General features: G+C 36.3%; 1 protein-coding gene across 1 annotated transcript in view; it reads left to right on the plus strand.

Annotated features, from left to right (window-relative positions):
• Window positions 1-26141, plus strand: part of Pdk3 (pyruvate dehydrogenase kinase 3) — a 70633-nt gene that overhangs the window by 16383 nt on the left and 28109 nt on the right. The window contains exons 2-5 of the mRNA XM_027927344.3: window positions 11107-11248; window positions 16149-16220; window positions 22026-22210; window positions 23851-23940. Of these exons, the coding sequence (XP_027783145.1) occupies window positions 11107-11248; window positions 16149-16220; window positions 22026-22210; window positions 23851-23940 (489 nt within the window). The remainder of the gene's footprint in view (window positions 1-11106; window positions 11249-16148; window positions 16221-22025; window positions 22211-23850; window positions 23941-26141) is intronic.

The raw sequence follows: 26141 nt of genomic DNA on the forward strand, positions 1-26141 counted from the left end.
ATAGTACTTAATCAGAATTGTTGCATTGATGAGATTGAGAGCATGTAGCACAATGAATGGCACAAGGTAGGTGCTCAGTAAATGTTGGTTATGAATTGATCAGTAGTGACACAGCATTTCCTAGATAAAATCTACTTCCTGCTAAGAATAAAAGCTGGGTGGGGAGCTCTTAACCTTGAATATTAATTTTCTTCAAGTTTGCTGGCTGAAGGTCTCAGCTGTACAAAGTGATCATTTTCCAAGAATTATAGCAGTTTCAGCACATTCGTGCTATGAGCATGACTGGCTTTGGACTCCCTTTATTCACTGACATGGTTAACTAAAAACATTTGGCCTCAATAAACCTCATAGATGGGTACAGTGTGACCTTTACCTGACTATTCTGCTTCCATGACAACAAGGCATCCTATAACTCACCAATTTACTGTGAGGACTAGATCTTTAACTGCCTACTAGGTTTCAGTTGATGTAGATGTGTTGTGGCTTTTTGCTATATAGTAGTAGTTAATCATGGACTCTAGGTGGTCATAACTCTGTGATATGGGTTCTATGTATATCCATGCATCATCTTTCTGCTTTCTGGCCTGTCTCTCTTTTGCTCTTCTCCTAACTTTAAGGATTGGAATAGCCTTCAACAAATACATAGAATGAAGTTGATCTATAAATGGAATTTACCATTCATAGCAAATTTTATTGTTGAGAGCCACAGCCGAGGGGGCCCCAGCAAACTTCTAGCTGCCAGCAAACTTCCAGCTGCCGGCTGATGATTGGCTCACAGCGGCCCCAGCAACATCTAGCTGATTGGCTCCTCTGCGGTGATGCTCATTGGGCTGTTTCCCTGCCCTTTCAGACCACAGAGCTGCTCAGTGGGGGACTTTTTTGGCTCCAACCACGTGACCCAGCCAATCGGCCTCAAGAGCAGGAGGATTGTGGGAGGTGGGGAGAAGCTTGTGGGGGAGAGAGAGGCTTGTGGGAAGCCGGTGGTGGCAGTTGAGGCTCTGAGGGTTTTTCCTGAGAGGCTGTTTTGTTTGGTGTGTGTGGTTCTAAAAATAAAGTTAGTTTCTTTTGACAAGTGGCTCCTGATTGTGCCCAGCCAGACTGCGGCATTTTATCTTGAGCCCCTGACTCTTATTTGCTATGGTAAGTTTATACTTAAAACTTACTACATGTTTTAATTTTCAGTTGCAATCAGAAAATATTATTGAATACCTACAATGTTCTAGGTATTGTGCTAATGGATCTTCAAATTTCTGAGGAATCCTGGGTCTTACACTACATAGAACTCAGTGATTGGGACAATAACAGAGGGGTTGTCCAAGGAGAGGGCACAACTTCTGGGCCCATAGTGAAATTCATTCACAACTTACTTTGGCTTTATTTGGTATAGAGAGAGAGACAGGTTTCTCACTTGTCTGCTTATGGAGATATCAAAAGAGCAAACAAACAGGATTTCTGAAGAGAAACAATCAAGGGATTAGTGGATGTTACTCATTTTTCCTCAGAACAGACACACTGCTATTTTTCAGAGAAGGATTCTATAGCCTTCACTTACTTTAATTAAAAATCCTGTTATGATTACCTTGTACCATCTTTTCCTATCAGAAGAACAAAAATCAATACATGAAAGGAACTGTGGGTGTTAGACCCCCTTTAAAAGATCTGTATAGGGTAACATGCCTTGTATGATATTTTAAAAAATTTTTATAATAGAATGGCTATAGTAGGTTTTTTTCTTGTTTAGAATAGCTGTAGTTCTAGGGGGATCTTTTTAGAAGATGGTTTTTCAAACATTCTTTTTAATGAGTGCATATTTCCCCATGTAAATATACAATATTAAAATTTATTTTACTGTTTCAATATTTTTCAACATTTAGGTTGTTTTTGGTGCCCACCCCCCAAAATACCTTTATTTGAAAAAATTCAAACCTTAAGAAAAATTACAAAAATAGTACACTTAACACCTTCTTTCTAGCACCTAGTTTCACCAGTTACTTGGACATATTTGCTTTCTGTCTCCCCTCTCCACCCATCTATATCCCAGTATCTTTCTCTTTCTTCTCTCTTACACACATTAGCTTTTTTTGCCAAACCGTTTAAGAGTAAGTTGTACACATCATGCCTCTTTATCCTTACATACTTAATTCGGTATATCCTGAGCATAAGAGTAGTCTCCTAACATAGTTATTACACTTGGGGAATTTATCATTAATACAGTAATAAAATTTAATATTCAACTGGGCATGGTGGCATGCATCTGTAGTCCCAGGTATTTGGGAGGCTGAGGCCGGAGGGTTGCTTGAGCTCAGGAGCTCGAGGCTACCCTAGGCAACATAATATCCTGTCTCAACCAAACTTGAGTATTTAAATTTCCTTTAATGTTTACTGGCTCCTGTATTGGACAGCTCAGGTCTGGAACACACTTAGAAGATACTGTGGCTGAAGAGGCTGCTGAGCAAGTATAGCAGAGTCCAGAAAGGGCTTCCACCTCAGCAATGCAGAGGGCAGGAGTAGCAAGTAGAGCTTGCTGGGTGTAAAGAGGAGAATGAACTGGAAGTCTGCAAACAGAAGGGCCAAGCTCTACCTTTACCTTGAGAACGTTAGTGGCAGGCAGTTACCTGCCTAAGCAAGGCAAAGGACAAAAGGGGGTTCTTCTCTAAAGACACTCAACAAATTATTATTATTATTATTATTATTATTATTATTATTATTATTATTATTATTACTTTAGTTGTAATTGGACACAATACCTTTGTTTTATTTATTTATTTTTATGTGGTGCTGAAGATCAAACCCAGGACATTGCACGTGCTAGGTGAGTGCTCTACTGCTGAGCCACAACCCCAGTCCCCCAACAAATTATTTAAGAAGAATCAGGAAGCTATTGTGATATTAGGGGCCACTGAAAAAAACCCATATGATCTTATTTGGAGAGTGCACTCCTCCTAAAGCCCTACAGGGCTTCCAGCCAATTTTTAGGCTACTTCACTGCCAAACCTGACTGAACAACTAAGGATCACCAGACATCCAAGGGAAGCTACTATGAGAAAGAAACTAAGACAAACGGACAAACATTGACCCCAGAAGAAACAAATTAAGGCATTAGAAGAGTACTTTGAAATATAATTTAAGCAGTAAATCATCTTCTGCAGCTCCTTGTCAACATCTTAGAGAAGACTGCATTTTCCAAATATGGTCATGACAATGCTTTTTTATAGTGTTACCTTGGCACTCATCTATCAGTGGGGGAGTCTAATTCTCTTTTTCTGGAATCTGGGTGGGCTGCGGCTGTTACACCAATCAGATGTGGCAGGAGTGAGCCAGCTATGTGACTGTTTTTGTGTGTGTGGTATTGGGGATTGAACCCAGGGCCCTGAACAGCTGTATGACTTCCAAGGCTGAATCACAAAAGACCACATAGCTTTGCTAATGTAAATTGAGCTGCTATAAACATTGATGTGGCTGCATACTATAGTCTGCTGATTTAAAAAACATTTTTTTGTAGTTGTAGATGGACATCATGCCTTTATTTTATTTTTTTTATGTGGTGCTAAGCATTGAACCCTGTGCCTCACATGTGTTAGGCAAGCACTCTGCCACTGAGCTACAGCCCCAGCCCAGTATGCAGATTTTAAATCCTTTGGGTATATACCTAGGGGTGGGATAATTGGGTCAACAGGGGAGGAAAGAATAGAAGTTCATTGGATTAGACAAAGGGGAATGAAGGGAAGGGGGGATGGGATTAGGAAAGAAAGTAGAATGAATCAGACATAATTTTCCTGTGTTCATATATAAATACATGACCAGTGTAACTGCACATCATGTACAACCACAAGAATGGGATCCTAATGAGGATCCATGTATGTATAATATTCAAAATATGCTCTAATATTATGTATATCTAAAAAGAATAACAACAACAGCAGACCACATAGCTTCCACCTTCTTGTCAAATCCATGTAAGAATCCAAGTAGTCAAAAACTGCCATCCTGTGAGGAACCCCATAGAGAGGCCACCCAAAATTGCTTGGGTAAGCAATCCTAGTCATCAGGTAATTTGGTGCAAGCATCAGACTTGTGAGTGAAGGAGTGACCCTTCCCCCTCCCAGCCTTCCACTTTTACCAGATGAAGTCCAGACAAGCCATCTATTCTGTATCCTGTGTGAATGCCCAACTCATAGCGTCTGTGAGCATAATAGACACTGGGCTGACAAAAAGTAGTGTAATATCTGTATATTATTGAGGCATTGAATTTGGTAGGGAATCAGGTATATGTGAAATACTCAATCCTTGGTTCTGAAAATTCTGGCTCAATAATTATTAATAGTAACCAAAACATGGTCTGACCTATTAATGGAGGCAGCCCTAAATTTGTCATATCCAAATCTGCTATTTTTAAATCTTCCTTTTAAAAAATTATAATTGACACATAATAATTGTACATGTTTATGGGGTCCAGTGTAATTTTGCAGTATTTGTATACATTGTGTAATGTTCAAATCAGAGCAACTAGTGTATACTGATACACCTCACTTGTCACTTCTTTGTGGTAAGAACATCAAAATACCCTCTTCCATCTGTTTTGAAATATGTACTGTTGTCCAACCATAAATCACCCTAATATGCAATAGAACAACTAGAACCCATCCCCTCACCTTTTTTTTTTTTTTTTTTGATGCTGGATGCTGGGGATCAAATCCAGTGCTACACACATTGCTAGGTAAGCACTGTGCTACTGAGCTATATCCCCATCCCTATTCCTCTCATCTAACCGCAATTCTGGACCCATCAACTCTTCTCCCTCCCCAGTCTTTGTTAGCCACTGTTCTGCTCTCTGCTCCTATGAGATCAACTTTTTTAGATTCCACATAAATGAGATCATACAGTATGTGTCTTACTACGCCAGGCTTACTTCACCTAACCTAATGTCTTCCAGGTTCACCCATGTTGTCACAAATGGTAAGATTGCCTTCTTTTTATGGTCAAATAGTGTTCCATTGAATATCCCACATTTTTATTATCCATTCATCCATAATGCTTAAGTTGTTTCAATTCATGGCTATTGTGAATAATGCTGCAGTAAATATGAGAGTGTAGATGTCTCTTCAACAGACTGATTTTATGTTCTTTGGATATGTACCCAGGATTGGTATTGCTAGATAATGAGGCAGATCTATTTTTAATTTTTGAGGAATCTCTGTACTGTTTTCCAAAATGCTGTGGTCTCTTCTTAAATTCAGGAGTAAGTTTTCCCAAACAAAGGAAAACTCTTAAGCTTCTCAAACAGTGAAATAACCACTACTGGGTATGAAATAAAACAATCATTTTGAAAGTCTAAATGAAGTGATTCTTTTGTAGGACATTTAAATCATCTAGTAGTTCTCCATTCACACTTTAGAGTGTTCCTTTTGAAGAACAGTTCAATTAATCATTGTTTACCCCTAGAAAATCCAAGCATTAATTATTTATGATTCTAAAATTCAATATTTTCATAAGATTGAAATCTTATAAATTCAGTTGGAGAAAAGAAAACCAAATAATATTTTCTCAGTTATGCATTACCCATTTTAACATGGTTAATGAAAAAATACATTGCAAATTCAAACATTTAGTTGACAGTTTTAACAAAAAGTTAGCATTATCAGAATGAGTTAGATTGTTCTGTTTGTTTTTGGTGCCTTGCTAGTAAATTTTCCATTTATTGCTCTCCTTTTTTTACTCATTTGTCCTCTTATTGCCACTTGCAAATCAATCCTCATCAAGTGTGAAAGCTGAAAGATATGAATGAAGGTAGCCTAAGTGGCCCAAACAGAGGAGACTGTAATTTTAGGGGGTATTATTTCTGTTGATGGAAGAGAGCACAAATGATGTCCTCAGTCTTAGGTTTAATTATAAGATATTAGCAAGTGATTTCATTAACTGGAGAAATGATTATTTTTTTCTACCTTCTGTAAATTAGTTGAAAAGAGGATTAAAGACTCACTGGAAATACAAGCCACTGTGGAAACAAGACATAAAAAAAAACCTGAGCCTGCAAACTCTTGCCATCAGGTGGCTAGGGAAATGCTGCTGGTTATCTCCTGGTTCTACTCCTAGGTGGGCTCCCAGTGTTAAACTGAAAGTTGTTTGTATTTCTGTCTATTCATTCTGAGACTTGGTGAATGTGAAGCTATATGGATCCTTCCTAGACAAGGCACATCAAACCTTTTGTATGTGTAGTAACTATCTACAAGTTCCTAATGAAAGGGCAAAGTATAGAAACCGAGACTGGGGATGTAGCTTAGTGGTAGAGCAAGTATGCATGAGGCCCTGGGTTTGATCCCAGCACCAAAAATAAACCGAAGCAGAAGAGAATTAAAGGGTCATCAAACAAGAAAGAAAAACTGAATACATCTGAGTGTTATTTTAGTTAGTGACTTATTTATATTCACTAAGTCAGAATTTTCCAAATCCCTTCACTTGCTCCCTCTTTGTCATCATCTGAATCAATACTAGGGAAAAATGAATTGGTAAATTTGAATAAGAGGAAGTATAAAGAGAAATGCAGAATAAAATTCAAAATTAAGGAATGTAGAGAAGCCAAGTAAGTGGGGAAAAAATGAAGTCAAATAATTGGAAAGAATAACTGGAAAAATATTCAGTACACCAAAAGACTTATAAAAACAGAATCCTTTTGAGAGGACATTCATTTAAAACTCAAAGATTTTTTGGGTAAGTTTATTATAAAAAGGTTATAAGAACTCTTTGATTTAAATTGAGTGTTCAGCATTAATACCTAGTATAAAATACGTAAATGTATATGAGGAAAGCCACAGAAAGGTTATAAAATTCAAGCATTTCAGATTTATTTTTAGGTTCACTAATTAACTAAATAAAAAAGACTTATCCTCTTGTTTAAGCTGATATATAATTAAGGTATCTAAGTACAAAGAATTTGTCCCTAAAGCTAAATTAGAATGTAGGAAGCAAAACTTGGGGGTTTTCAGCTACTCTTTTTTTAAGAACACAAACTTTTGAAAGCATTAGCTATTCTGCCAAGAAATCATTGAGAAACTGTAGGCAAGACACTATAACAGGGACTGAGGGGTATAGAATCAGATAAAGTTTCTTTTCATAGATTTATAAAAGGCTGATAATCAACAGATACTAGAGTAAAAATGCTTCCTGAAGTTGATTCTCTTAGACCATGCCTAATGGTTGAGTTTTTCATATAGTACATAGTTGACCACTGTAAGCATCAAGGATTTTTATTTTAAAATAGTGAATGGTAGGGACACTGGGCATACTTTCATCTTTTTAAATTATAAAGAAGCATCAAATGAGCCCAGGGGACTGTGCTAATCCAGGATAAGGTCATGCTCTCAGGGCTGACCAAGTATCAGACTATATGATTTTGTATCCCATGGCCTCAGACCATTCTGCTTGATCATCATCTGGCATCTTTAGTGATTGCTATTTAATGGACCCCCCCCCCTTCTAAGCTTTAAGAATGTGTCGATATCCAAAGTTAAGCACATTTTAACCCTCACCATATCTCTATGAAGAAGGTGCTACTGCTATCTTATGGATGGTTGTAGTGAGATTTAGAAGTGTAAAGAAACTTGTCTGTGTTTGTGAAGCTTGTGAGTGCTTAAGATTCAAACTCAAGTCTTACTGTAGGTGATGAGCAACAGAATCAGATATCAAAGGTGATCAGATATGGAGGGCAGGGGAGTTTTGCTAAAATGACTTGATTCTTGCTAACACTGGCCTAAGCAAGTCAAGCTAGAGCCCAAGGTTAGTGCCTAGTCAGAGGAGCCTGACTCAAGTTTGGTCAAAGGAGAGAATCTTTGTCATCCCCTACTGAGGACATTTCTTTTCTTTGCTTTCCCTGCCCCCGCCCCAGTACTGGGTATTGAACCCCAAGGCACTGTACCACTGAGCTACAACTCCAACACTTTTCTAATTTTAAAATTTTGAGACAGGTTCTTACTAAGTTTTCCCAGGCTGGCCTCAACCTTATAATCCTCCTGCATCAGCCTCCTAAGCAGCTAGGATTTCAGGCATGCACCACTGTGCAGAACATTTCTTTTTTGCTTTTTGGGGAGTGCTTTTAAAAAAAAAGTCTGTTAACTAGGATGCAAAGTTCTTCTGGCATGTGAAAATCTAGATTTTTATTTTAACTTAGACAGTAAGTCTTTTATGAGATTTTCTGTGACAAATATTAGCATTATTTGTTTGTTTGTTTTAATTATTTTGGTACCGGGGATTGAACCCATGGATACTTTACCACTGAACTGCATCCCCAGCCCTTTTTATTTTTTATCTCGAGACAGAGTCTCACTAAGTTGCAGAGGCTCTCCCTAAATTGCTGAGGCTGGCCTCAAACTTGTGATTTTCCTGCCTCAGCCTCTGGAGTAAGTAGGATTACAGACAAACTCCACTGCACCTGGCAATAGCAGCATTGTTAATGCATTTAAAATCAAGATTACATTTATATAGAACTTTTGAGGGATAATATATAGTATTTGAAGCAAAACATCCAGGATCATATAGAAAATGATGTTGGATGTTCATTTCTGGAGTCTTACACCTCTTTTCCCCTTATTTGGAAGTGGGTTTTAGAGATTAAAATACCTATTATAGTCTAAGTAAAAGAATCATTCATTTAAAAGAGACACTATTGAAGGCCTTCAGTATACTCAGAATGAAGGAAATGAGGGATGGATTATTTAAGACTGTAATCATTCATTCTGACTTTTTTGAAAATGAAGAAGGGGTCTGGGTCTGGGGTCAGGAGGAAAGATTCTGGAGATGACTTTCAAGAGTGGGTTCTTTGGGGCTGGGATTGTGGCTCAGTGGTAAAGCACTTGCCTGGCAGGTATGAAGCACTGGATTGATTGTTAGCACCACATAAAAATAAAAGTATTATGTCCATCTACAACTAAAAAAAATTTCTTAAAGTGGGTTCTTCTACTTCAAGAAAATTTGGCTTCTGAGTCTCTCATTTGCTGCCTTTATCATGTAAGGATGAATAAGGAGAATTTGAAGATGAAAATTGTTCGATAGGCTCTGCTTCCCTCTGATGTTGTTTATTTCAGAACAGCTTCCAGGGAGCATGGAGCATGTGGGGGCCTAGCTAGTGTGAGGGAGATTGGATGGACCCATAAAGTATCATGGAAAGCAGGAGAAGCACCAGGGTTTATTGGTCACATGCTCCATCTCAGTCTCCACTCATGGTATAACATTTAGTTTTTAGGAAGTTTGATCCCTGTTTTACAAATTAAGGCAGATGAAATTCAGAGGAATGATGAAGAAGCAGTTTAGCAAAGGTTTCCCAACCCCAGGATGGAGGAGTTGGAACTAGAGGATATTTTTATCCTCCAAACTTTTGTCCTTTCTATCATGCCCTCTGTCCTATAGCCATCATTGAGTTTATACCAGGTTTACAGGCAAGGCTAGTCCTAGAACTACTCTGACCACATGCAACAGGTGAGAGTGACTGGGGCACCTTTTCTTTCCTTGTGCCCCATTTTTGTTAGTGTTTTGCATAACCAGCTTAAAGTCACCTCCAGAAGACTCCTTAATTTATTATTTTATATTTTAACTGATACATGAAAACATTAAACCATACATATTAATGGGGCACCATGTGATGTTTCAGTGCATGTATACATTGTGTAAATCAGGGTAAACACATCTATCTCCTCAAACATCCTTTTTTTTTTTTTAACTTTTTAGTTGTAGTTGGATACCATACCTTTATTTTTTTAATACCTTTATTTTGTTTATTTTTATGTGGGTGCTGAGTATTGAACTCAGGGCTTCGAACGTGCTAGGCAAGCGCTCTACTGCTGAGCCACAACCTCAGCCTCTATGGTGAAACTTTCAAAATCCTTTCTTTTGGGGGCTGGGGTTATAGCTTAGTGGTAGAGTGCTTGTCTAGCATGCGTGAGGCACAGAGTTTGATTCTCAGCACCACATAAAAATAAATAAATAAAATGAAGGTATCATGTTCATTAAAAAAAATAAATAAAATTTCTTTTAACTTTTTGAAATGTAGAATTTATCATTATCTGTAGTCGCCCTGATTTGCAATAGCACACCAGAATGTCTAACTGTAACTTACAATCCATTGATCAACTTTTCCATTCCTCCCTCTATGTGACTTTCCTCAGCCTCTGATAACCATCATTTTACTCTTAACTTCTATGAGATTAATTTTTTAGACTCCACATGTGAATGAGATCATATAGTATTTGTCTTTCTGTGCCTGACTTAATTCATTAACCTCTTTGGTTTTTTTTGTTGTTGTTCTTTTTAGTTACATATGACAGTAGAATGTATTTGACATATTATACATACATGGAGTATAATTTCCCATTCTGTGGTTGTACATGATGTGGAATTACACTGGTCATGTATTCATATATGAACATAGGGAAGTAATGCTTGATTCATTCTACTGTCAACCTCTTTGTTTATTGTCAACACTGTGTCTTCCCATTTTTTGACATGCCATAGCAGACCCCTGTGCCCATGGGAACATCATGAGCTGGTTTCTCTGACACACGTGAACCCTTTGTTTCAGAGTCCCACATTTAGAATCACAGAGCCTCCTGAGTCTGTGGCTACTTTCCAGAGTGATAGTGCTATGGTTTCTGAAGAAACAAATTTAAAGAAAATCTTAGGAAACAGTTGGCACACAGTAGGTGAACATTTATAGAATGAATGGATCCGTTGTCTCCTGTAAACCCCTATGTAAACAGCAATAGATTTACATGTTCTACTACTTTTGTACTTGGCAGTTTTCCCACAGTGTTTATTTGAAAACAAGTTTACATTATATCCCAGGTCACTTTTATATTGCTGCTGGTAACACTAGGAACTTACTTGTTTTAAGAAAAAAAAAACTGTTTTCAAGGTTACTTCATGGAATAAATGTTCTTTTTCTCTTCTAATTAAGTTATTTTCTTAAACTAACTATTTCAGAGGATAAAATTTTAACTAGAGACTGCAGGATTATTTAACTTTTCCTTTATGACTAGTAATAACTGTGTTACCATGAAAACCCTTTATTTCTTCATTTATTAAGTTGTAAAATCATGGAACATTTTTATCTCTTAATAGGGAGAGATAATGCATGTGAGAAAACTTCATACATGTTTCTACGAAAGGAACTTCCTGTGCGACTGGCTAACACTATGAGAGAAGTTAATCTTCTGCCAGATAACTTACTGAACCGCCCTTCAGTGGGATTGGTTCAGAGTTGGTAAGTAAAAATGTGGCTTGAAATGGATCTTCCCACAATGCTGTGAACATTTGGCTTTGGAACCATTCTCCATAAAAGTGCACATACTGCCCATGTGGGAATGAGTCATTCAGGGTAGCTGGGTTTTCCATGCCCTTAAAAGATGGGTTCTTTTTGAACTGTTCAATTTAAAGTAGCTTTAAAAAATACTTCTAAGGCATAATAGATACTTTCTTGACTTTTCAAATTTAATTGTTCTGCTTATAGATGTGATTGCTCATTGAAAAAAAGGAAAGTAGAGAACAATATAAAGGAGTAGCAAGGTAGTAGCCTGTGAGAATGGACCTGCCTTCCTTCAGATAGGAAGATGTTTCTCACATTTATCAAGTTTAAGCTTTGCTGCTTTTATTTTCCTTTTAACTAAGTTCCTTTAAGGCAGTGCTTCTTGGAGAATATGCGAAGGTATTTAAAGGGGAACCTCAGATTGGAAAAATATCAGCTCCACGTTTTGCTTCATTTGCCCGATGAAAAGTATGAAAAAATCTTAACAGACTATAACTTCAAGTTAAATCAGATATAGCACATGCCTGTAATCCCAGCAACATCAAAGGCTGACACAGGAGGATCAAAAGTTTGTGGCCAGCATTAAAATTTAGCAAGGCCCCAAGCAACTTAGTGAGACCCTGTCTTAAAAAGATATGAAGGGCTTGGGATGTGGCCAGTAGTAAAGAGCCTCTGGGTTCAATCCCTAGTACCCCCCCAACAAGAGAATTAAATCAGATATAGCTCTGATGCATAAAACAGATGTTATTAATTGAGGAAGTTGAATTTGTGATGAAACTCCCTACTAGGTAAGCAGGGTGAGATAAGTGAATGGTATAATGTAAGAGCAGGTGATAAGTGAATGGTAGAATAATGGAAGGTGGTGTGTTTTTAGAAAGGAGTTTGCATATATTTGATAAACTTTCACAGTTCTACTCTGTGTTGTAAAAGCAAGGTAGAAGTCCCTGGAGAAAGGTGGAGGAGTTTGTAGTTTGTGAGGCCAAATGGCTTAAGTGCTCTTGGGGCAGACACAGTGTGGTGGTAACACAGAGGAGGGGCAAAAACTGCTCACTGTGGTCTTTAACTGACCTTGATGGGGGTGGAGTTGACCAGTAAGGTGACAGGGATAGCATCTTAAGAGAAGGGAATGCTGTGGACAAATACAAGGAAAATGGAACCAGTAATTAGTTTGCATTTAGAGGGTTCATGGAGGCCAGGCTACTGAAAGAAAATGCACATTCAGCAGTCATTTCTCAATAGTAATAATAATAATAATGTAATAAATTCTTAGGGCTAAGAATGAGTCACCTGAGAAGCACTATATTGGATGGTATTAGAGTTATAGTGTCATTCCCTTTTCCCAAAAAGCAACAGCTCCTGACTAGTTTGCATGAGGCTTCTTTATTGCCTCAAGATAATTATTAGAGCTCTTCCAGCATTCTAAGTAGGCAAGGTCAAGTTCCCAGATCTGGATGGTGGTGATGGTCAAGCGTTTTCTATTACTTTTATAGTAGTTACTTCAGTGGCTTCCAAGTGAATTGCTGGCTCTGTGGTGTATTCCAGTACTAATAAGTAATTCTTTGATTCTTCAGACACCAGATGGGTGTTCAACAATTCAATTCTGGTATTAAGTACCTGAAGTTTTCACAGACCCCACAACTTAAGAGCTCAGTCCCTCAAGACTGACACCTACTTCAGACACCAATTGCAACTCCCTGGACCACCTTTGCTTTTTTACAGGCTGACTGTAAATTGAGTTTCCACAGCTCTCTTTTTAGGTTTGATAATTTGCTAGAATGGCTCACAGAACTGAGAAAGGTACTTTGCTTACTGTTTACAGGTCTATTGTAAAAAGCACAACCCAGGAATAGCCAAATGGAAGAAATGTGTAGGGCTAAGTGGGAGTGTGTATGGCTTCTGAGCTCTCTCTGGGTTCAGCATCCTCCCAGCACAACAACCTAGGGGCTTTCAGAATCTTTCCCTTCAAGAGTTTTTATAGAGCTTAATCTCCTGGCTGTTCCCACCCCTAGAGGTGAAGGTGAATTTTTTGGTAACAGCCCTATCCTGAGGCTATCTAGGCACCTACTCTCAATCAATCTCATTAGCATAAACTCAGGTGTGTTTAAAAGGGGCTTTTGATGAACAAGATACTCCTATCATTCAGGAAATTCTAAGGATTTTAGAAGTGTACTAGGAACTGGGAACAAATACAGGATGTATTTTTGTGTTATACACCAGCACACCACACCAGCAGAGTATAGAACTCAAACAAATTAGTGCATCAACTCCTTTTTTTTTTTTTTTTGGTCGCTCCACCGTTCTTTTTCCATATCTCTTTCAAACACATACCTGCCATTTTGTCCTTTTTGTTCCTTTAACATTATATTTTGAAATAATTTCCTACCTAAGAGTTGCAAGACTATTAGAAAGAATTCCCATATGCCTTCACTCAGATTCATTGATTATTAACATTTGGACACATTTGTTCTACCATTGTGATTCATATTCATACTCTGTCTCCATATGTGTGTGTGCATGTGCATATGTATGGTACACACGTGTGTATATGAAAGAAATATAAAAGTTCTCAGAATCAAAATAGAGTCACTTGTAACAACCTTAACAAAAATAAATAAGGCTAGTAGGTTATAAAGAAAGGGTTCTTATGTGTGAGTGCCTGATAGTAACTACCACAAAAGACTGCCAGAACCATAAGCTTATACAGAGTCCACCACAACCTTATACAAAAAGTACTTCTCTAAGGACATCTGCCTAGCAACTGTTTAACCTCATACTGATGCAAATCTTGCTAACCATCATGGCCAAGGATTATTGTTTGAAAATCTGATGTAATCATCTTCATTTTTTTCTTTAAAAGCTTCCCCTTGCCCTTCAACTCCTTTGAATTCATCATAGCTTACTAAAATGTATTCCCATTGCCAGGCTCTGCTATTGCCATTGTAATGCTGTTCCCAAATAAGCATCATTATTCTTTGGATAATCTCTTTCTGATTTTTTTTGTATTCTTTTTTTAACCAAACTTTATTATTTTATTTTTTCCACTTTTTTTAAATTGGTGCATTATAGTTGTGCATACTGATGGAATTTGTTGTTCTATGATTTTTTTTAATGATTGCCATTTGTACACATACATTTTTTTCCTGAACCATTTGGATTAAGATAGATATCATGTCCCTTTGTCCTTAAATATTTTGGCATATATGTCCTGGGAATAACTCTTAGAAAACTAGAATAAGGTCATCACATTCAGGAACTTTAAAATTGATACAGTAATAATTCCTAATATGTAGAACTTGTTATCATTTCACCTATTGTTTTAATAGTGCACCTTTTTTTAGCAGTCTCCCCTCTTGATTTAGGAATTCAGTTCAGGATCATATATTTGTGTGTCGTTGTCATTTGTTTTTAAAAACAAACTTTATTTATAACAAATTGTCCCCATGCTGAGCCACAGTGTGTTGTTCTTGTTATTTTGATTTTTAGGCTGGGAATCTTAGCATAATCTTTGATTCCTCTCCATATATGACTTTACTCTTTAAAAGACTATCCCCTTTGGAAAAGACAGGAGGCCTGCCAAAATTCCCTTGCATGTGGCAGGACAAAGGACGTTCCTGGAGCTGACCAACTTTGATTTCTCAGGGTATTTTGACCTAATGATTTTAATATCTCTTACCTGGCCTTATCTACCCAGAAACTTTTTAAAAATACACATGAAGATGACTGCCCTTTAGTATCAGATACATTATCACAAAGTTCCTGTGAGGCTGATGAATTAAATGTCATTCCTGCTTATATGCATATGTCATTTTTAGTCACTAAAGTGTTCTAATCCTCTATAATAGGATTAGTGGTAATTAATTGTTAGAAATGATTAGAATGAAGGGATAATTATTTCAGGATATGTTAAGTACCAAAGCAGTGATCGTAAATCTCTAATTGGAATATCTGAATCCCTACTAGATCCGTCCAGTTTGGGACAGATATAACTGCCACACTAATGTGCCTCTCTGAATCCCATTTATCTGTGTGTTCCAGATCTTAATGTTGTACACATTTTTATTGTACTGGCCCTTACTGAAATATGCAGCCATTCTTAATGCAGAAGCAGTTTCTGAGGACCTAAGATATATTCCTCCATTACAGGTTGATGAAATGAATTTCACTTGGAAAAGGAATCTTTTTTTTTTACTTCTAGTTTCTAAATTCTTGGTGTGTACTTGAGTGTCACTCAGGTGCTTCTTAAAATTTATATGCATGTTTTTAGTCAAGCTGTAAAATATCAGTTAGGATATACTTGTAATAGCAAAAAATGAAGCTGAACCTGGCTTGTGTAAAGATCCAACCAAAGGATAAGCTTTTGGACTTGGTTTGAATCAGAGATTCATGAGGCTATCAAGGACCTGCTTTTGAAAATGTTAGCTTTGTTTTCAGGTTGGATTTCCTACTGCTGGCAGAATAGCTACACAGTTCCAGACTTAACATCCCCATAGCACATTATATAAAAGCAAAGCAAGTTGGTTTCTTTCTCAGAGACCTCCAGCAAGGTTTATCTCTCTTTTTATTTGCGTCAATTGAGGCAGTATGCTCATTCCTGAGCCAGTCCCTGTTTTGAGGGGAATGCACAGCCTAGGCTTAGACCTAACTGTTGAACCAATTAATAATTAGTAGCAAAAGCAATAGGACTATCCAGAGAAAAACGTCTATAAGTTTTGGAGGCATCAGCTTTTCTTGAAGCACTTAAGCTGCATGTGGGGATGGAATGAAATCTGAATGAAATTTTGGTGTGCTTTTGGGAAGAGGGAAAGGAGGAATGGCTATCTGGTAGGCAACTAACAGCAATTCTTCTTCTTTGTTTTAGGTACATGCAGAGTTTTCTTGAACTTTTAGAATATGAAAATAAGAGCCCTGAAGACCCACAGGTTTTAGATAAGTAAGTATGCTACCACTTAACTGAAAGAAAAAGTATCTAGGTAAAAAGATGTTTTGGTAAATGGAATTCCTGCCATTAAGACCCAAGAAATACAATTTGCACTAGTTTTCTTAGTGGCTAATGGCTCAAGGCTGACTTTTTTGAAATTTTTGAGTTAAGAATTTAACATAGTGCACAAAGAATAATGACCCTTCAAATTAATGCTTCATGACCCAATTCTTAATACATTTAATCAAGGTGAACTGAGTATTAACTCTAAACATTGCAGTAAATGTTCCATCTAGTGGTAGTTTTAAGAATGCAGTGACGTTCATATATACATGAATCATCTATCCAGTCTTTTTAAAAAAATTCAATGGGATATTATATTTGAACTCACAAACTGTATTTTAGACAAGCAACAAAAGAATGTACTTTTTTTTCATATGGGGAATTGAACCCAGGGGCACAACACTGACCCACATCCCCAGACCTTTTTATATTTTATTTTGAGATAGGGTCTCAGTAAGTTGTTTAGGGCCTCTTCACCTGGCAAGAATGTGCTTTTTATATAACAACCTGAATTCTGTTGTTGTCATTACACACAGACTACTAAGTTCTCATGCTGATGGAAAGTATTTTACTTTTTCATTTTTACTTAACCAAGAAACATTAACCCTAGATGTGAATGTGTTTTTCTCCACGAGAAATTGCAATCTCCTTCACGTTAATTTCTTCCTGTTTTATGTATATACAAGTGAATGCACATGGCAAGTCTGTTTTGCTGAGCAATTTCTGAGTATAAACCTAATTCACATAGTTGTGAGACAGGCACCTGTCTCAGGTGGGTCATGAAAAGGACTATAGAAACACCACATTATATCAACAACCTTAGGAGGTATTTAACACAGACCTCTGAATTCACAGATTAGGAAACCGAGGTCAGGGATATGAAATGACTTGCCCAAGATTATGACAGTTCTTAGCAGAGTTGAACCTATAAGTCATGGTTCCTTTTCCCTTGTACATTCTTATTTATAGTATACCATACTGCCAGAACTGCTGTTTGAGCCATAATTAGCTAGCTCAAGTTTAGTTGTAAATTAAGATATAAAAGAGAAGAATCTCTGATCAGTTATATTTTTATTTATTTTTTGGTACCAGGGATTGAGCCATGGGGGCTTGACCATTGAGCCACATCCCCAGGCCTTTTTTATATTTTATTTAAAGACAAGGTCTTGCTTAGTTGCTTAGGGCCTCACTAAGTTGCCGAGGCTGACTTTGAACTCCCAATCTTCCTGCCTCAGCTTCCCTAGTTGCTGGGATTACAGGTATGTTCTACCATGTCTGTCCCTGACCGATTTTATTCTTCAGTAGGTGTTTTGTCTAATGGATCTGTGAAATGTGGATGCAGTGGTTTCCTTGATTCAAGCCACTGCTATAATTTAATGTGTTGATTGATAATAAATGAGTAGAATGCTGGAGCTTCGTTTTCTCAAAAGTCATTAGCTGATGACTGTTTGGCTAGTGTCCCAAAAATTAGGTCTGGCCTTTCCAGCTCCAAATTTGAGGATGTAGATTTGTGGAAGAACACAGTACTAAATTTCTGCTGTGTTTTCTGGACTTCTGTCTTAGTTTCTGGAAGAGGTTAACAGTCAGATGTAATTTATGGACACAGGCCTGCTTTGTAAATGGCCACTGTGAATATAGTGTATGCTAGGTCATGTTGATGACAGCTCTCAACTCAGTGAGTTTTGATAATTTGCCAGGTTCTTGCAGCTAGTTAGGAGAGTTGGGATTTGAGAAGCCTGATGCTGTTGGTGAAGAGAGGAGTGAAAAGTGATTGTCATGGTTGCAGCCTTTTCTGTTCAGTGGGAGGTTATATGAGATTGCCAGCAGGGAAATCATTTTAGTAAAGTCAAAGTAGCTTAGAGGACAAGAATGTTTATCATAATAATATAGTTTAGAAGAACATGGAAGATTGAGAAAGTATTCTTAGAATTGAACCATTGTCATATGTCTCCTCCCTTCAGATACATTGAAATACTACTATAATTAATTAACTGTTTCACTTTAGGAAGTTTTAATTTATATATACATTGGAAAGAGTATTGTATAAGGACAAATTGTCCATTGTAAATTTTCTTATAAATATTTGTGTCCTAATTTAAGAATTTATTTATTCATCTTTACTGTCATTGTATGTATGTATTTGTTACAAAGATCTTTCATCATTGAAAAAAATAAGACTATTCAGACAAGTAAAAAAAAAAATTGTTCCAAATTTCCACTAGGAGGAGACAACTACTGTTAACATTTTCCTTCTGTCTGTGCTTTTTCCTAAGCATGCATATTTTTGTATGTATAAAATATTTTTTTACAAAAATAAGTGTCTACATAACAGACGTATACCATTATTAGTTTCATAATATGGTTGTGCATTGCATAATGACAGGGATACATTAAGAGAAATCTGGAGCTGGGGCTCAGCAGTAGTGCACTTGCTGGGCATGTGTGAGGCACTGGGTTCAGTTTTCAGCACCACATATAAATATATATTTTTTTTAAAAAGGTCTAACAACAACTAAAAAATATTTTTTAAAAAAGAGAAATCCATCATTGGGATGATTTTATCTTTGTGCAAATATAGAGTCTACTTACACAAACCAAGATGATTATGACATTGCTAGGTGATATAATCTTATGGGACTACCACTGTGTGCAATTTGTCATTGTCTGAAACATTATTACGTGATGCTTGACTATTCATATTCCTAGTCCTTCTACAGGTATGTCATGCAATTTGATCACCTGTTGTTGGATTTTAGACTGACTTGTAGATTTCTTGCAATCACAAATAGTACTGTAAGGAACAGTTTTTAAAAACAGCTCTTTACCTTGTCCAGTTATTTTCCTAGAATCGATCCTGGAAATAGAATTATTTTATTCAAGCTTTTGGTGAGTATTGTTAAATTGCTCTTAGAAATTTGTCAGTTAAGCTCCCACATTCCACTGACACTTGTTATTCTTTGCCAGTCTGATAAGTAGAAAATAGTATTGCATTGTTTTAATGTACTTTGTTTTTTAAAATATTTTTTCGTTGTAGATGGACATTATTTATTTTTACGTGGTCTGAGGATTGAACTCAGTGCCTCACATGTACTAGGCAAGTGTCCTACCACTGAATCACAACCCAGCCCTACTTTTTTTTTGTGAGGGTAAAATTACTGGCATTTGTGGTTACGCTTTAGTAAATTTTCCATTGATAATCGGCACTTTGCCTAGTTCTCTAATAGGACACTCATCTTTTCCTTTATCAAGGATAATAACTCTTGCAAATACATTCTTCCTGGTTTCGGGTTGTTTTTATTTTATATATAATGTATGTTCCTATAGAATTATTGAAATTCTACATCATCATATCTTTGTTTCTTTATATCATTTGTTGCTACCTTTGGTATTAAGCTTAGAACAGCCTTTCTTATCCCATGCTTATATACTTGTTCACTTTATTTTTTTAATCACTTTTATGGTTTTAAAAAATATTTATTTTTTAGTTTTAGGTGGACACAATATCTTTATTTTTTTTTAATTTGGTGCTGAGAATCGAACCCAGTGCCTCATGCATGCTAGGTGAGCGTGCCACCTCTTGAGCCACATCCCCAGGCCACCCTTTTACATTTTTAATCCTTTTTTTGGTTGTTGGTTTAAGACTTGCAATTGGGATATGACTTAAATTGTTAGCCTGCTATCTGAATTAATTTGATCATTAATTTGTGTGTGGAGGTACTAGAGATTGAACTTAGGGGCACTCTACCACTGAGCTACATCTCCAGCTCTTTTTCTATTTTATTTTGAGACAGGGTCTTGCTAAGTAGCTGAGGCTGGGTAATCCTCCTGCCTTAGCCTCTCAAGTTACTGGGATTACAGGCATGCACCATCATGCCCACTTTGATTATTAATTTGATTATTTTTCTACTGACTAGCAATGTCACTTTCCCAATATGCTAAATTTTTATGCACACATACTTACCCTTGGGCCTGATTTCAAACTTTTTATTTCATTCCATTTAAGGACTTATCTTTCTATTCTAGTCACTATTTTTAATATATTTTTCCTATACATGTTTATGATAATGTGCCAGAATACTTGAATACATTTTTCTTTTTTCTTTGAGATGGGGTTTCACTATGTTTCCCAGGCTAGTCTCAAACTCCTGGGCTCAAGCAGTTCTTCCACCTCAGCTTCCCAAGTAGCTGGGACTACAGGCATGAACCACTGTGCCCAACAAATACATTTACTGTAATTGCTTTTTTAATGTCTGCATTTCCCCCTCCCTTTCCACAGGGGATTAGCAAGGATGGTGGAATGTGATAGACATCATTATCCAAAGTACATGTATGAAGACATGAATTGGTGTCAACATACTTTATATACAACCAGAGATGAAAAATTGTGCTGTGTATGTGTAATAAGAATTGTAATGCATTCCGCTGTCATTTATTTTTTTAAAAAATCAATAAAAAAATAAAACTTATATTTCATTATTGTATTTTACTACTGTAAGAAATTTATTTCCAAAGTTTACTTTTAAAAAGTTTGATTCTCTGCTGGGCACAGTGGTGCATGCTTGTAATCCCATTAGCTTGGGAGACTGAGGTAGGAAGATTGCGAGTTCAAAGCCAGCCTCAGCAACAGTGAGGCACTAAGCAACTGAGTGAGACCCTGTCTCTAAATAAAACACAAAATAGGCTGGGGATGTGGCTCAGTGGCTGAGTGCCCCTGAGTTTACTTCCTGGTACTCACCCCCAAAGTTTGACTTTCTGTCTTTACTCATGGAAGGTATTGCTTTGAAATTCCATTAAAAAAATCCTTGGAGATTATTTTGGGATTTTCCTCATATTTTCAAAATAAATATCGACATGTTCTGCAATTATTTATAAACATTTATAAATCTATAAAACATTTATAGAATCTGTACTATTTGTAACTACTTACTCAAAAAGCCAAAGGACTTAGAATCAGCATAATACAGTGATGCATCCACATCAATGTTTATAGCAGCTCATTTCACAATAGCTAAACCAACCTAAGTGCCCTTCAACAAACGAACAGATAAAGAAAATGTGGTATATATACACAATGTAATATTACTCAGCCATAAAAAGAACAAAATTATGGCATTTGCTGGTTAAATGGATGTAAATAGAGAATATCATGCTAAGTAAAATAAGCCAATCTCAAAAAACCAAAGGCTGAATGTTTTCTCTGATATGTGGATGCTAATTTCACAATAAGGGGGTGGTTAGGGAAATGAAGAACTAATTTGGATTAGAAAAAGGGGAATTGAAGGGAAGGGAGGGGGAATGGGAAAAGGAAAGATAGTAGAATTAATCTGACATTTCTATCCTATGTTCATAAATGATTTTATGACCAGTGTAATTCTATGTCATATACAACCAGAAGAATGAGAAATTATATGCCATATATGTATAATATGTCAAAATACATTCTACTATGTTGTATAACTAATTAGAACAAATAAAAGGAATTTAAAAAGTCATTGGAGTCCTAATAAGGTGGTTGAGCATTTTTTTCCTTACCAGAACCTTCTACTTTTTGCATCTCTGAAAAGAACTTCTGTAGGAAATTTCAAGCTAACACTTGGTTAAAGTTTTTGTTTCTTGTGAGTATTTCCTTGACGAGAATAATGTCTACCTATAAAAATACCAGCAGATTAACCAGTCTGGGGATGGAGTTGAGAAGTGTGTGTATTAGCCCATGAGATATAAAGACTGACTGTGTTTTCTTTCTTTCCCATACAGCTTTCTACAAGTTCTGATTAAAGTCAGAAATAGGCACAATGATGTGGTTCCTACAATGGCTCAAGGAGTGATTGAATATAAGGAGAAGTTTGGGTTTGACCCCTTCATTAGCAGTAACATCCAATATTTTCTGGATCGATTTTATACCAACCGCATATCTTTCCGCATGCTTATTAACCAGCACAGTAAGTTGAGTTTTGTTGATCCTTTTACAGAGGTAACCACAGTGATTTTTCCCAATATTATTCTTATTTCACTTTTAATTTACTGACCTACATTTTTGGCTATAAAAATTTCATTGCTAATTTAGTTTTTCCTAAGTAAATCCTATTAAAAGGCTGTTAATTGGTACTCTTGAATACTAATTGATGATGTTCATCTTAGATAGGACCACTTGTCTCTGCCGTTATATTACTGGTAGACAAAGGGACTAGCTTTAATGGCAGCTGTGCATTCATCTCTGAATAATTTTATGTGTCTCTGAGAGTATGTTATACTCTTTGTTCAAGTTGTTATATGTTTTCCTTTTTAGTTTTAAGAATATCTGGTACCTGGAAATATTGAATTAGCATGTTGGCAATATGAGTAATCAATCCTGTATTTTAAAATATCAGTGAAATCTGATTAAGCAAGATTGTCAGTGCCTAATCCTGCATTGAGAGTTTTAGTTCACTTTCTAAGGTGATGAGCAGATATGAAGAAAACTAAAATTCTCTCAATACAATAAGCTTTTTGGCTCATTTTCAGTGTTATATCTTTGGCTGATTTCATAATTCTTAATAAAAAGCATTCATATGTCTAGAGCCTAATTCATCCTCTTTGCTGAATCAGAAAATGGATAGAGTGCCTTTATTTTACTAATTTGATTCATTGGATAAGCAAATGTTACACAACTATTAAATATGGTTTACTTAAATGTATGACAGAAATGTATGACATTTACAGGAAATTTAGATGAGAAAAGACCCTAAATACTACTCAGCTAAATTACTTAGATAACTGAAATTTCTTTTGGGATCTAAGTATGTATATTTAGACATATATCTACATTTTTAGATCATTGGCTAAATGTATATCTCTGATTCCTTCCCCTTAATCAGTTGAAACTTTACTGGTCTAATGCCCATATTTACCATTTTTCATAATTCAAAATCTGTCCTATTTTATTTAGGCCTTTTTTGTAGTTTCTAAGTTATTTTCAATTTTTTTACCTGATTTAAAATAACTGCACCTATAAAACATTTGGACTGAGGTTGCTTTTTTCTTTGGGGTTTCTTTTGACTTTTGTTCAGAAATAAAATTTGCAGTACTTGTGTATGGTGAAATTTTCTTTTTAAAATACTTGAACAAATATTGTTTGTGTATGTGACATTGAAAAATAATCTCTATGATGAAAGCTTTTGAAATGCTGCCAGTGAAGAACATCACAGACCTGTCCAAATGGTAAAGACTATGTGTTCTAAATATTTAGCAAATGTTGAGATAAATGTCTGCAGTAGTGCTGGGAAGGTGGATAAACTTGGCTAAGGATGAAAGTAAGTTTCTTCATCCAAGTCACACTGGTTGGGGGAGAACAGGTTGGGCACCTAGCACCTGCTGACTACAACTGATGAGTCTTAAAAGCACATTCTTATTTCTTCATTGGTTGGTGGAGTTTCTCCTCCATCAATTAGATGCATTCCATTGCTTTAAGTCATTAGGGACACTAAAATGATTCTTACATATAAGGGAGCCTTTCAACGCTTACAAACTCATATTTCTCTGCTTGATCATCCCAGAATGCTTTGTTTAAAAATCTTCTCCCTTTCCTTTTGTGTTCATTTAGCACTTCTATTTGGTGGTGACACTAATCCTGCTCATCCTAAACATATAGGAAGTATTGATCCCACCTGTAATGTGGCTGATGTGGTGAAAGGTAAGGAGACTGATAGAGCATTTCAGCTGCAACCCAAATAGTGTTGTGGTTTATTGGAGGCAGATTGGCCCATAGGGTTACATTGTTATGTTTACTGCTGATTCATCAGGCCACCTTAAACCCACGCCACTTAATCCAAATATGAAGTGTTCTTTGTAAACAGTTCTAAGAAAAGATGCATAATTTTTAATGCTCAAAATGTTAGCTTCTTTTTTGTGTGTTTAATATTTTTTTTAATTTGTTGTTTTTAGATATATATGTTCTACTTCATTGATCAGGGCTATACTTGTAGTTTTCTCTTATACACTAAAAATTTGAGTAAAATTCTAAGCTTTGATTGCCAACATCATCTGAAAATTTCCTTGTTATAAAATTAGGCTGAGTTCATATATTTGTAAAATGTAAGCATCTTTCTGTTGTGCACTCCTAGTGAGAATCTATGTAGCATGTGAGCTTAGCTAGACACTGCAAGTAGCCTTAGGGTAGACAGAACTGGGCCATGTAGTCATAAATCCCTGGTACCCAGGCAATTTAAGTTTGAACAGCAGTTTCATAATTCCTTGAAGGTAAATTGTTATCTCCATAAAGCCTGGTGGGTTATAAGTGATCCACTAGGTTCCTGTGCTTCAGTTTTTTTTAGTATTGTAATTACTCTGTGTAGCCTCAGATCCCCAACCTGTCTCTTTTCCTACATTTTATCTCCTATTGTGTTCCTCATCTCCCTTCTCTGAACACTTAACTTTATACATTTTCATGACCACAACTCTCCCTGGTTTTCATCAAGGACCTCTGTTGCTCTTCAGCATCCACAACAAAGGAAAACCTATGCAATTTGTTTACCCTGGGCATTTCTAAACCCAGGGAGGAGGACCCAGGCCTGCTGGCCTTAGCTCAGCCTGATTATCAAGCTGCTTTGGCCTCTGCATAGTCAGAAAATATTTACTCACATTATTTCAGTTATAAGGTGCAAATTCAGTCTATTTTGCATGTGTACCCTTTATCTTGACTTATGAACAATTTAAGGTCAGGTTATGTGTCTTAAAATTGTTTTCTAACTTGCATAGAATGTAGTATGATACTTGTGTAGATGATCTATAAATATTCCTTGGTTTGATACATTTTAAACCTTTTGATAATTTACTCAGCAAGTTTAGACATATTCTAATACTATTCAATTCACCAATTTAAAGTGTGTATACAACTCAGTGGTTTTTAGTATATTCACAGAATTGTGCACCCATCACCACAATCTAATTTTAGAACATTTTTCTTCACTCCAAAAAGACCCTGTACCCATTAATAATCACTCTCTGCTATTCCTTTCCTCAGCCTTAGGCAACCATTAATCTACTTTCTGTCTCTATATAGATTCCCCTATTCTGGATATTTCAATAGATTAAATATGTAGTCTTTGGTGACTGGCTCCTTTCACTGAGTATAATGTTTTTATGTACCATCCATTTTGTAGTGCTTATCAGCAGCACATTCCTTCTTTTTTCATTTATTTCATTTTTTATTTTCAATTTTTTTGCAGTGTTGGGAAGCAAACTAATGCTAGGCAAGTGCTTTACCACTGAGCTACACCCCCAAGCCACTGCATTCCTTTTTTATGGCTGAAAAATATTCCATAAAATGGCTATCACACATTGTATTTATTACCAGCTGATGAGCATGTGAGTTAGCTGGGTGACCTTGAACTGTTATGTAACTTCATTGGGCTTTAGTTTCTTCATCTGTAAAATGGCAGTATAGGGCTCTTAAAAGACAATTAAAATTTTGAATACTGGATATTTGATATTAAAGAAATATTTTTGGTATGATTTTTGTTTGTGGCTATGTATTTTAGAAGAATTCTAGCTTTGAGAGAGGTATTTAAAAATATTTTGCATGATATAAAATGATGGATTTGCTTCAAAATTATATAGAGTGAGGGGGATGAGAAAGATTGGGTATGTGTTGAAAATTGTTGAGGCTATCAATGAGCACATGGGGATTCATTATACTATGTTCTGTACTATGGTATGTTTTTTGTTTTTGTTTTTGTGGTACTGTGGATTGAACATGGTAGGCAAATTCTCTACCAATGAGCTATATTCCCAGCCTGTATGTTTGAAATTCTTCATGATAAAGTCTTGAAAACACTCATTTTAATTATCTCATTGTTTCTTCACAAATAAAGTCTTTCACTGATTTTTAGGGGA

Source organism: Marmota flaviventris, chromosome X (genome assembly GCF_047511675.1).
Source record: "Marmota flaviventris isolate mMarFla1 chromosome X, mMarFla1.hap1, whole genome shotgun sequence".
NCBI classification, from domain to species: Eukaryota; Metazoa; Chordata; class Mammalia; order Rodentia; family Sciuridae; genus Marmota; species Marmota flaviventris.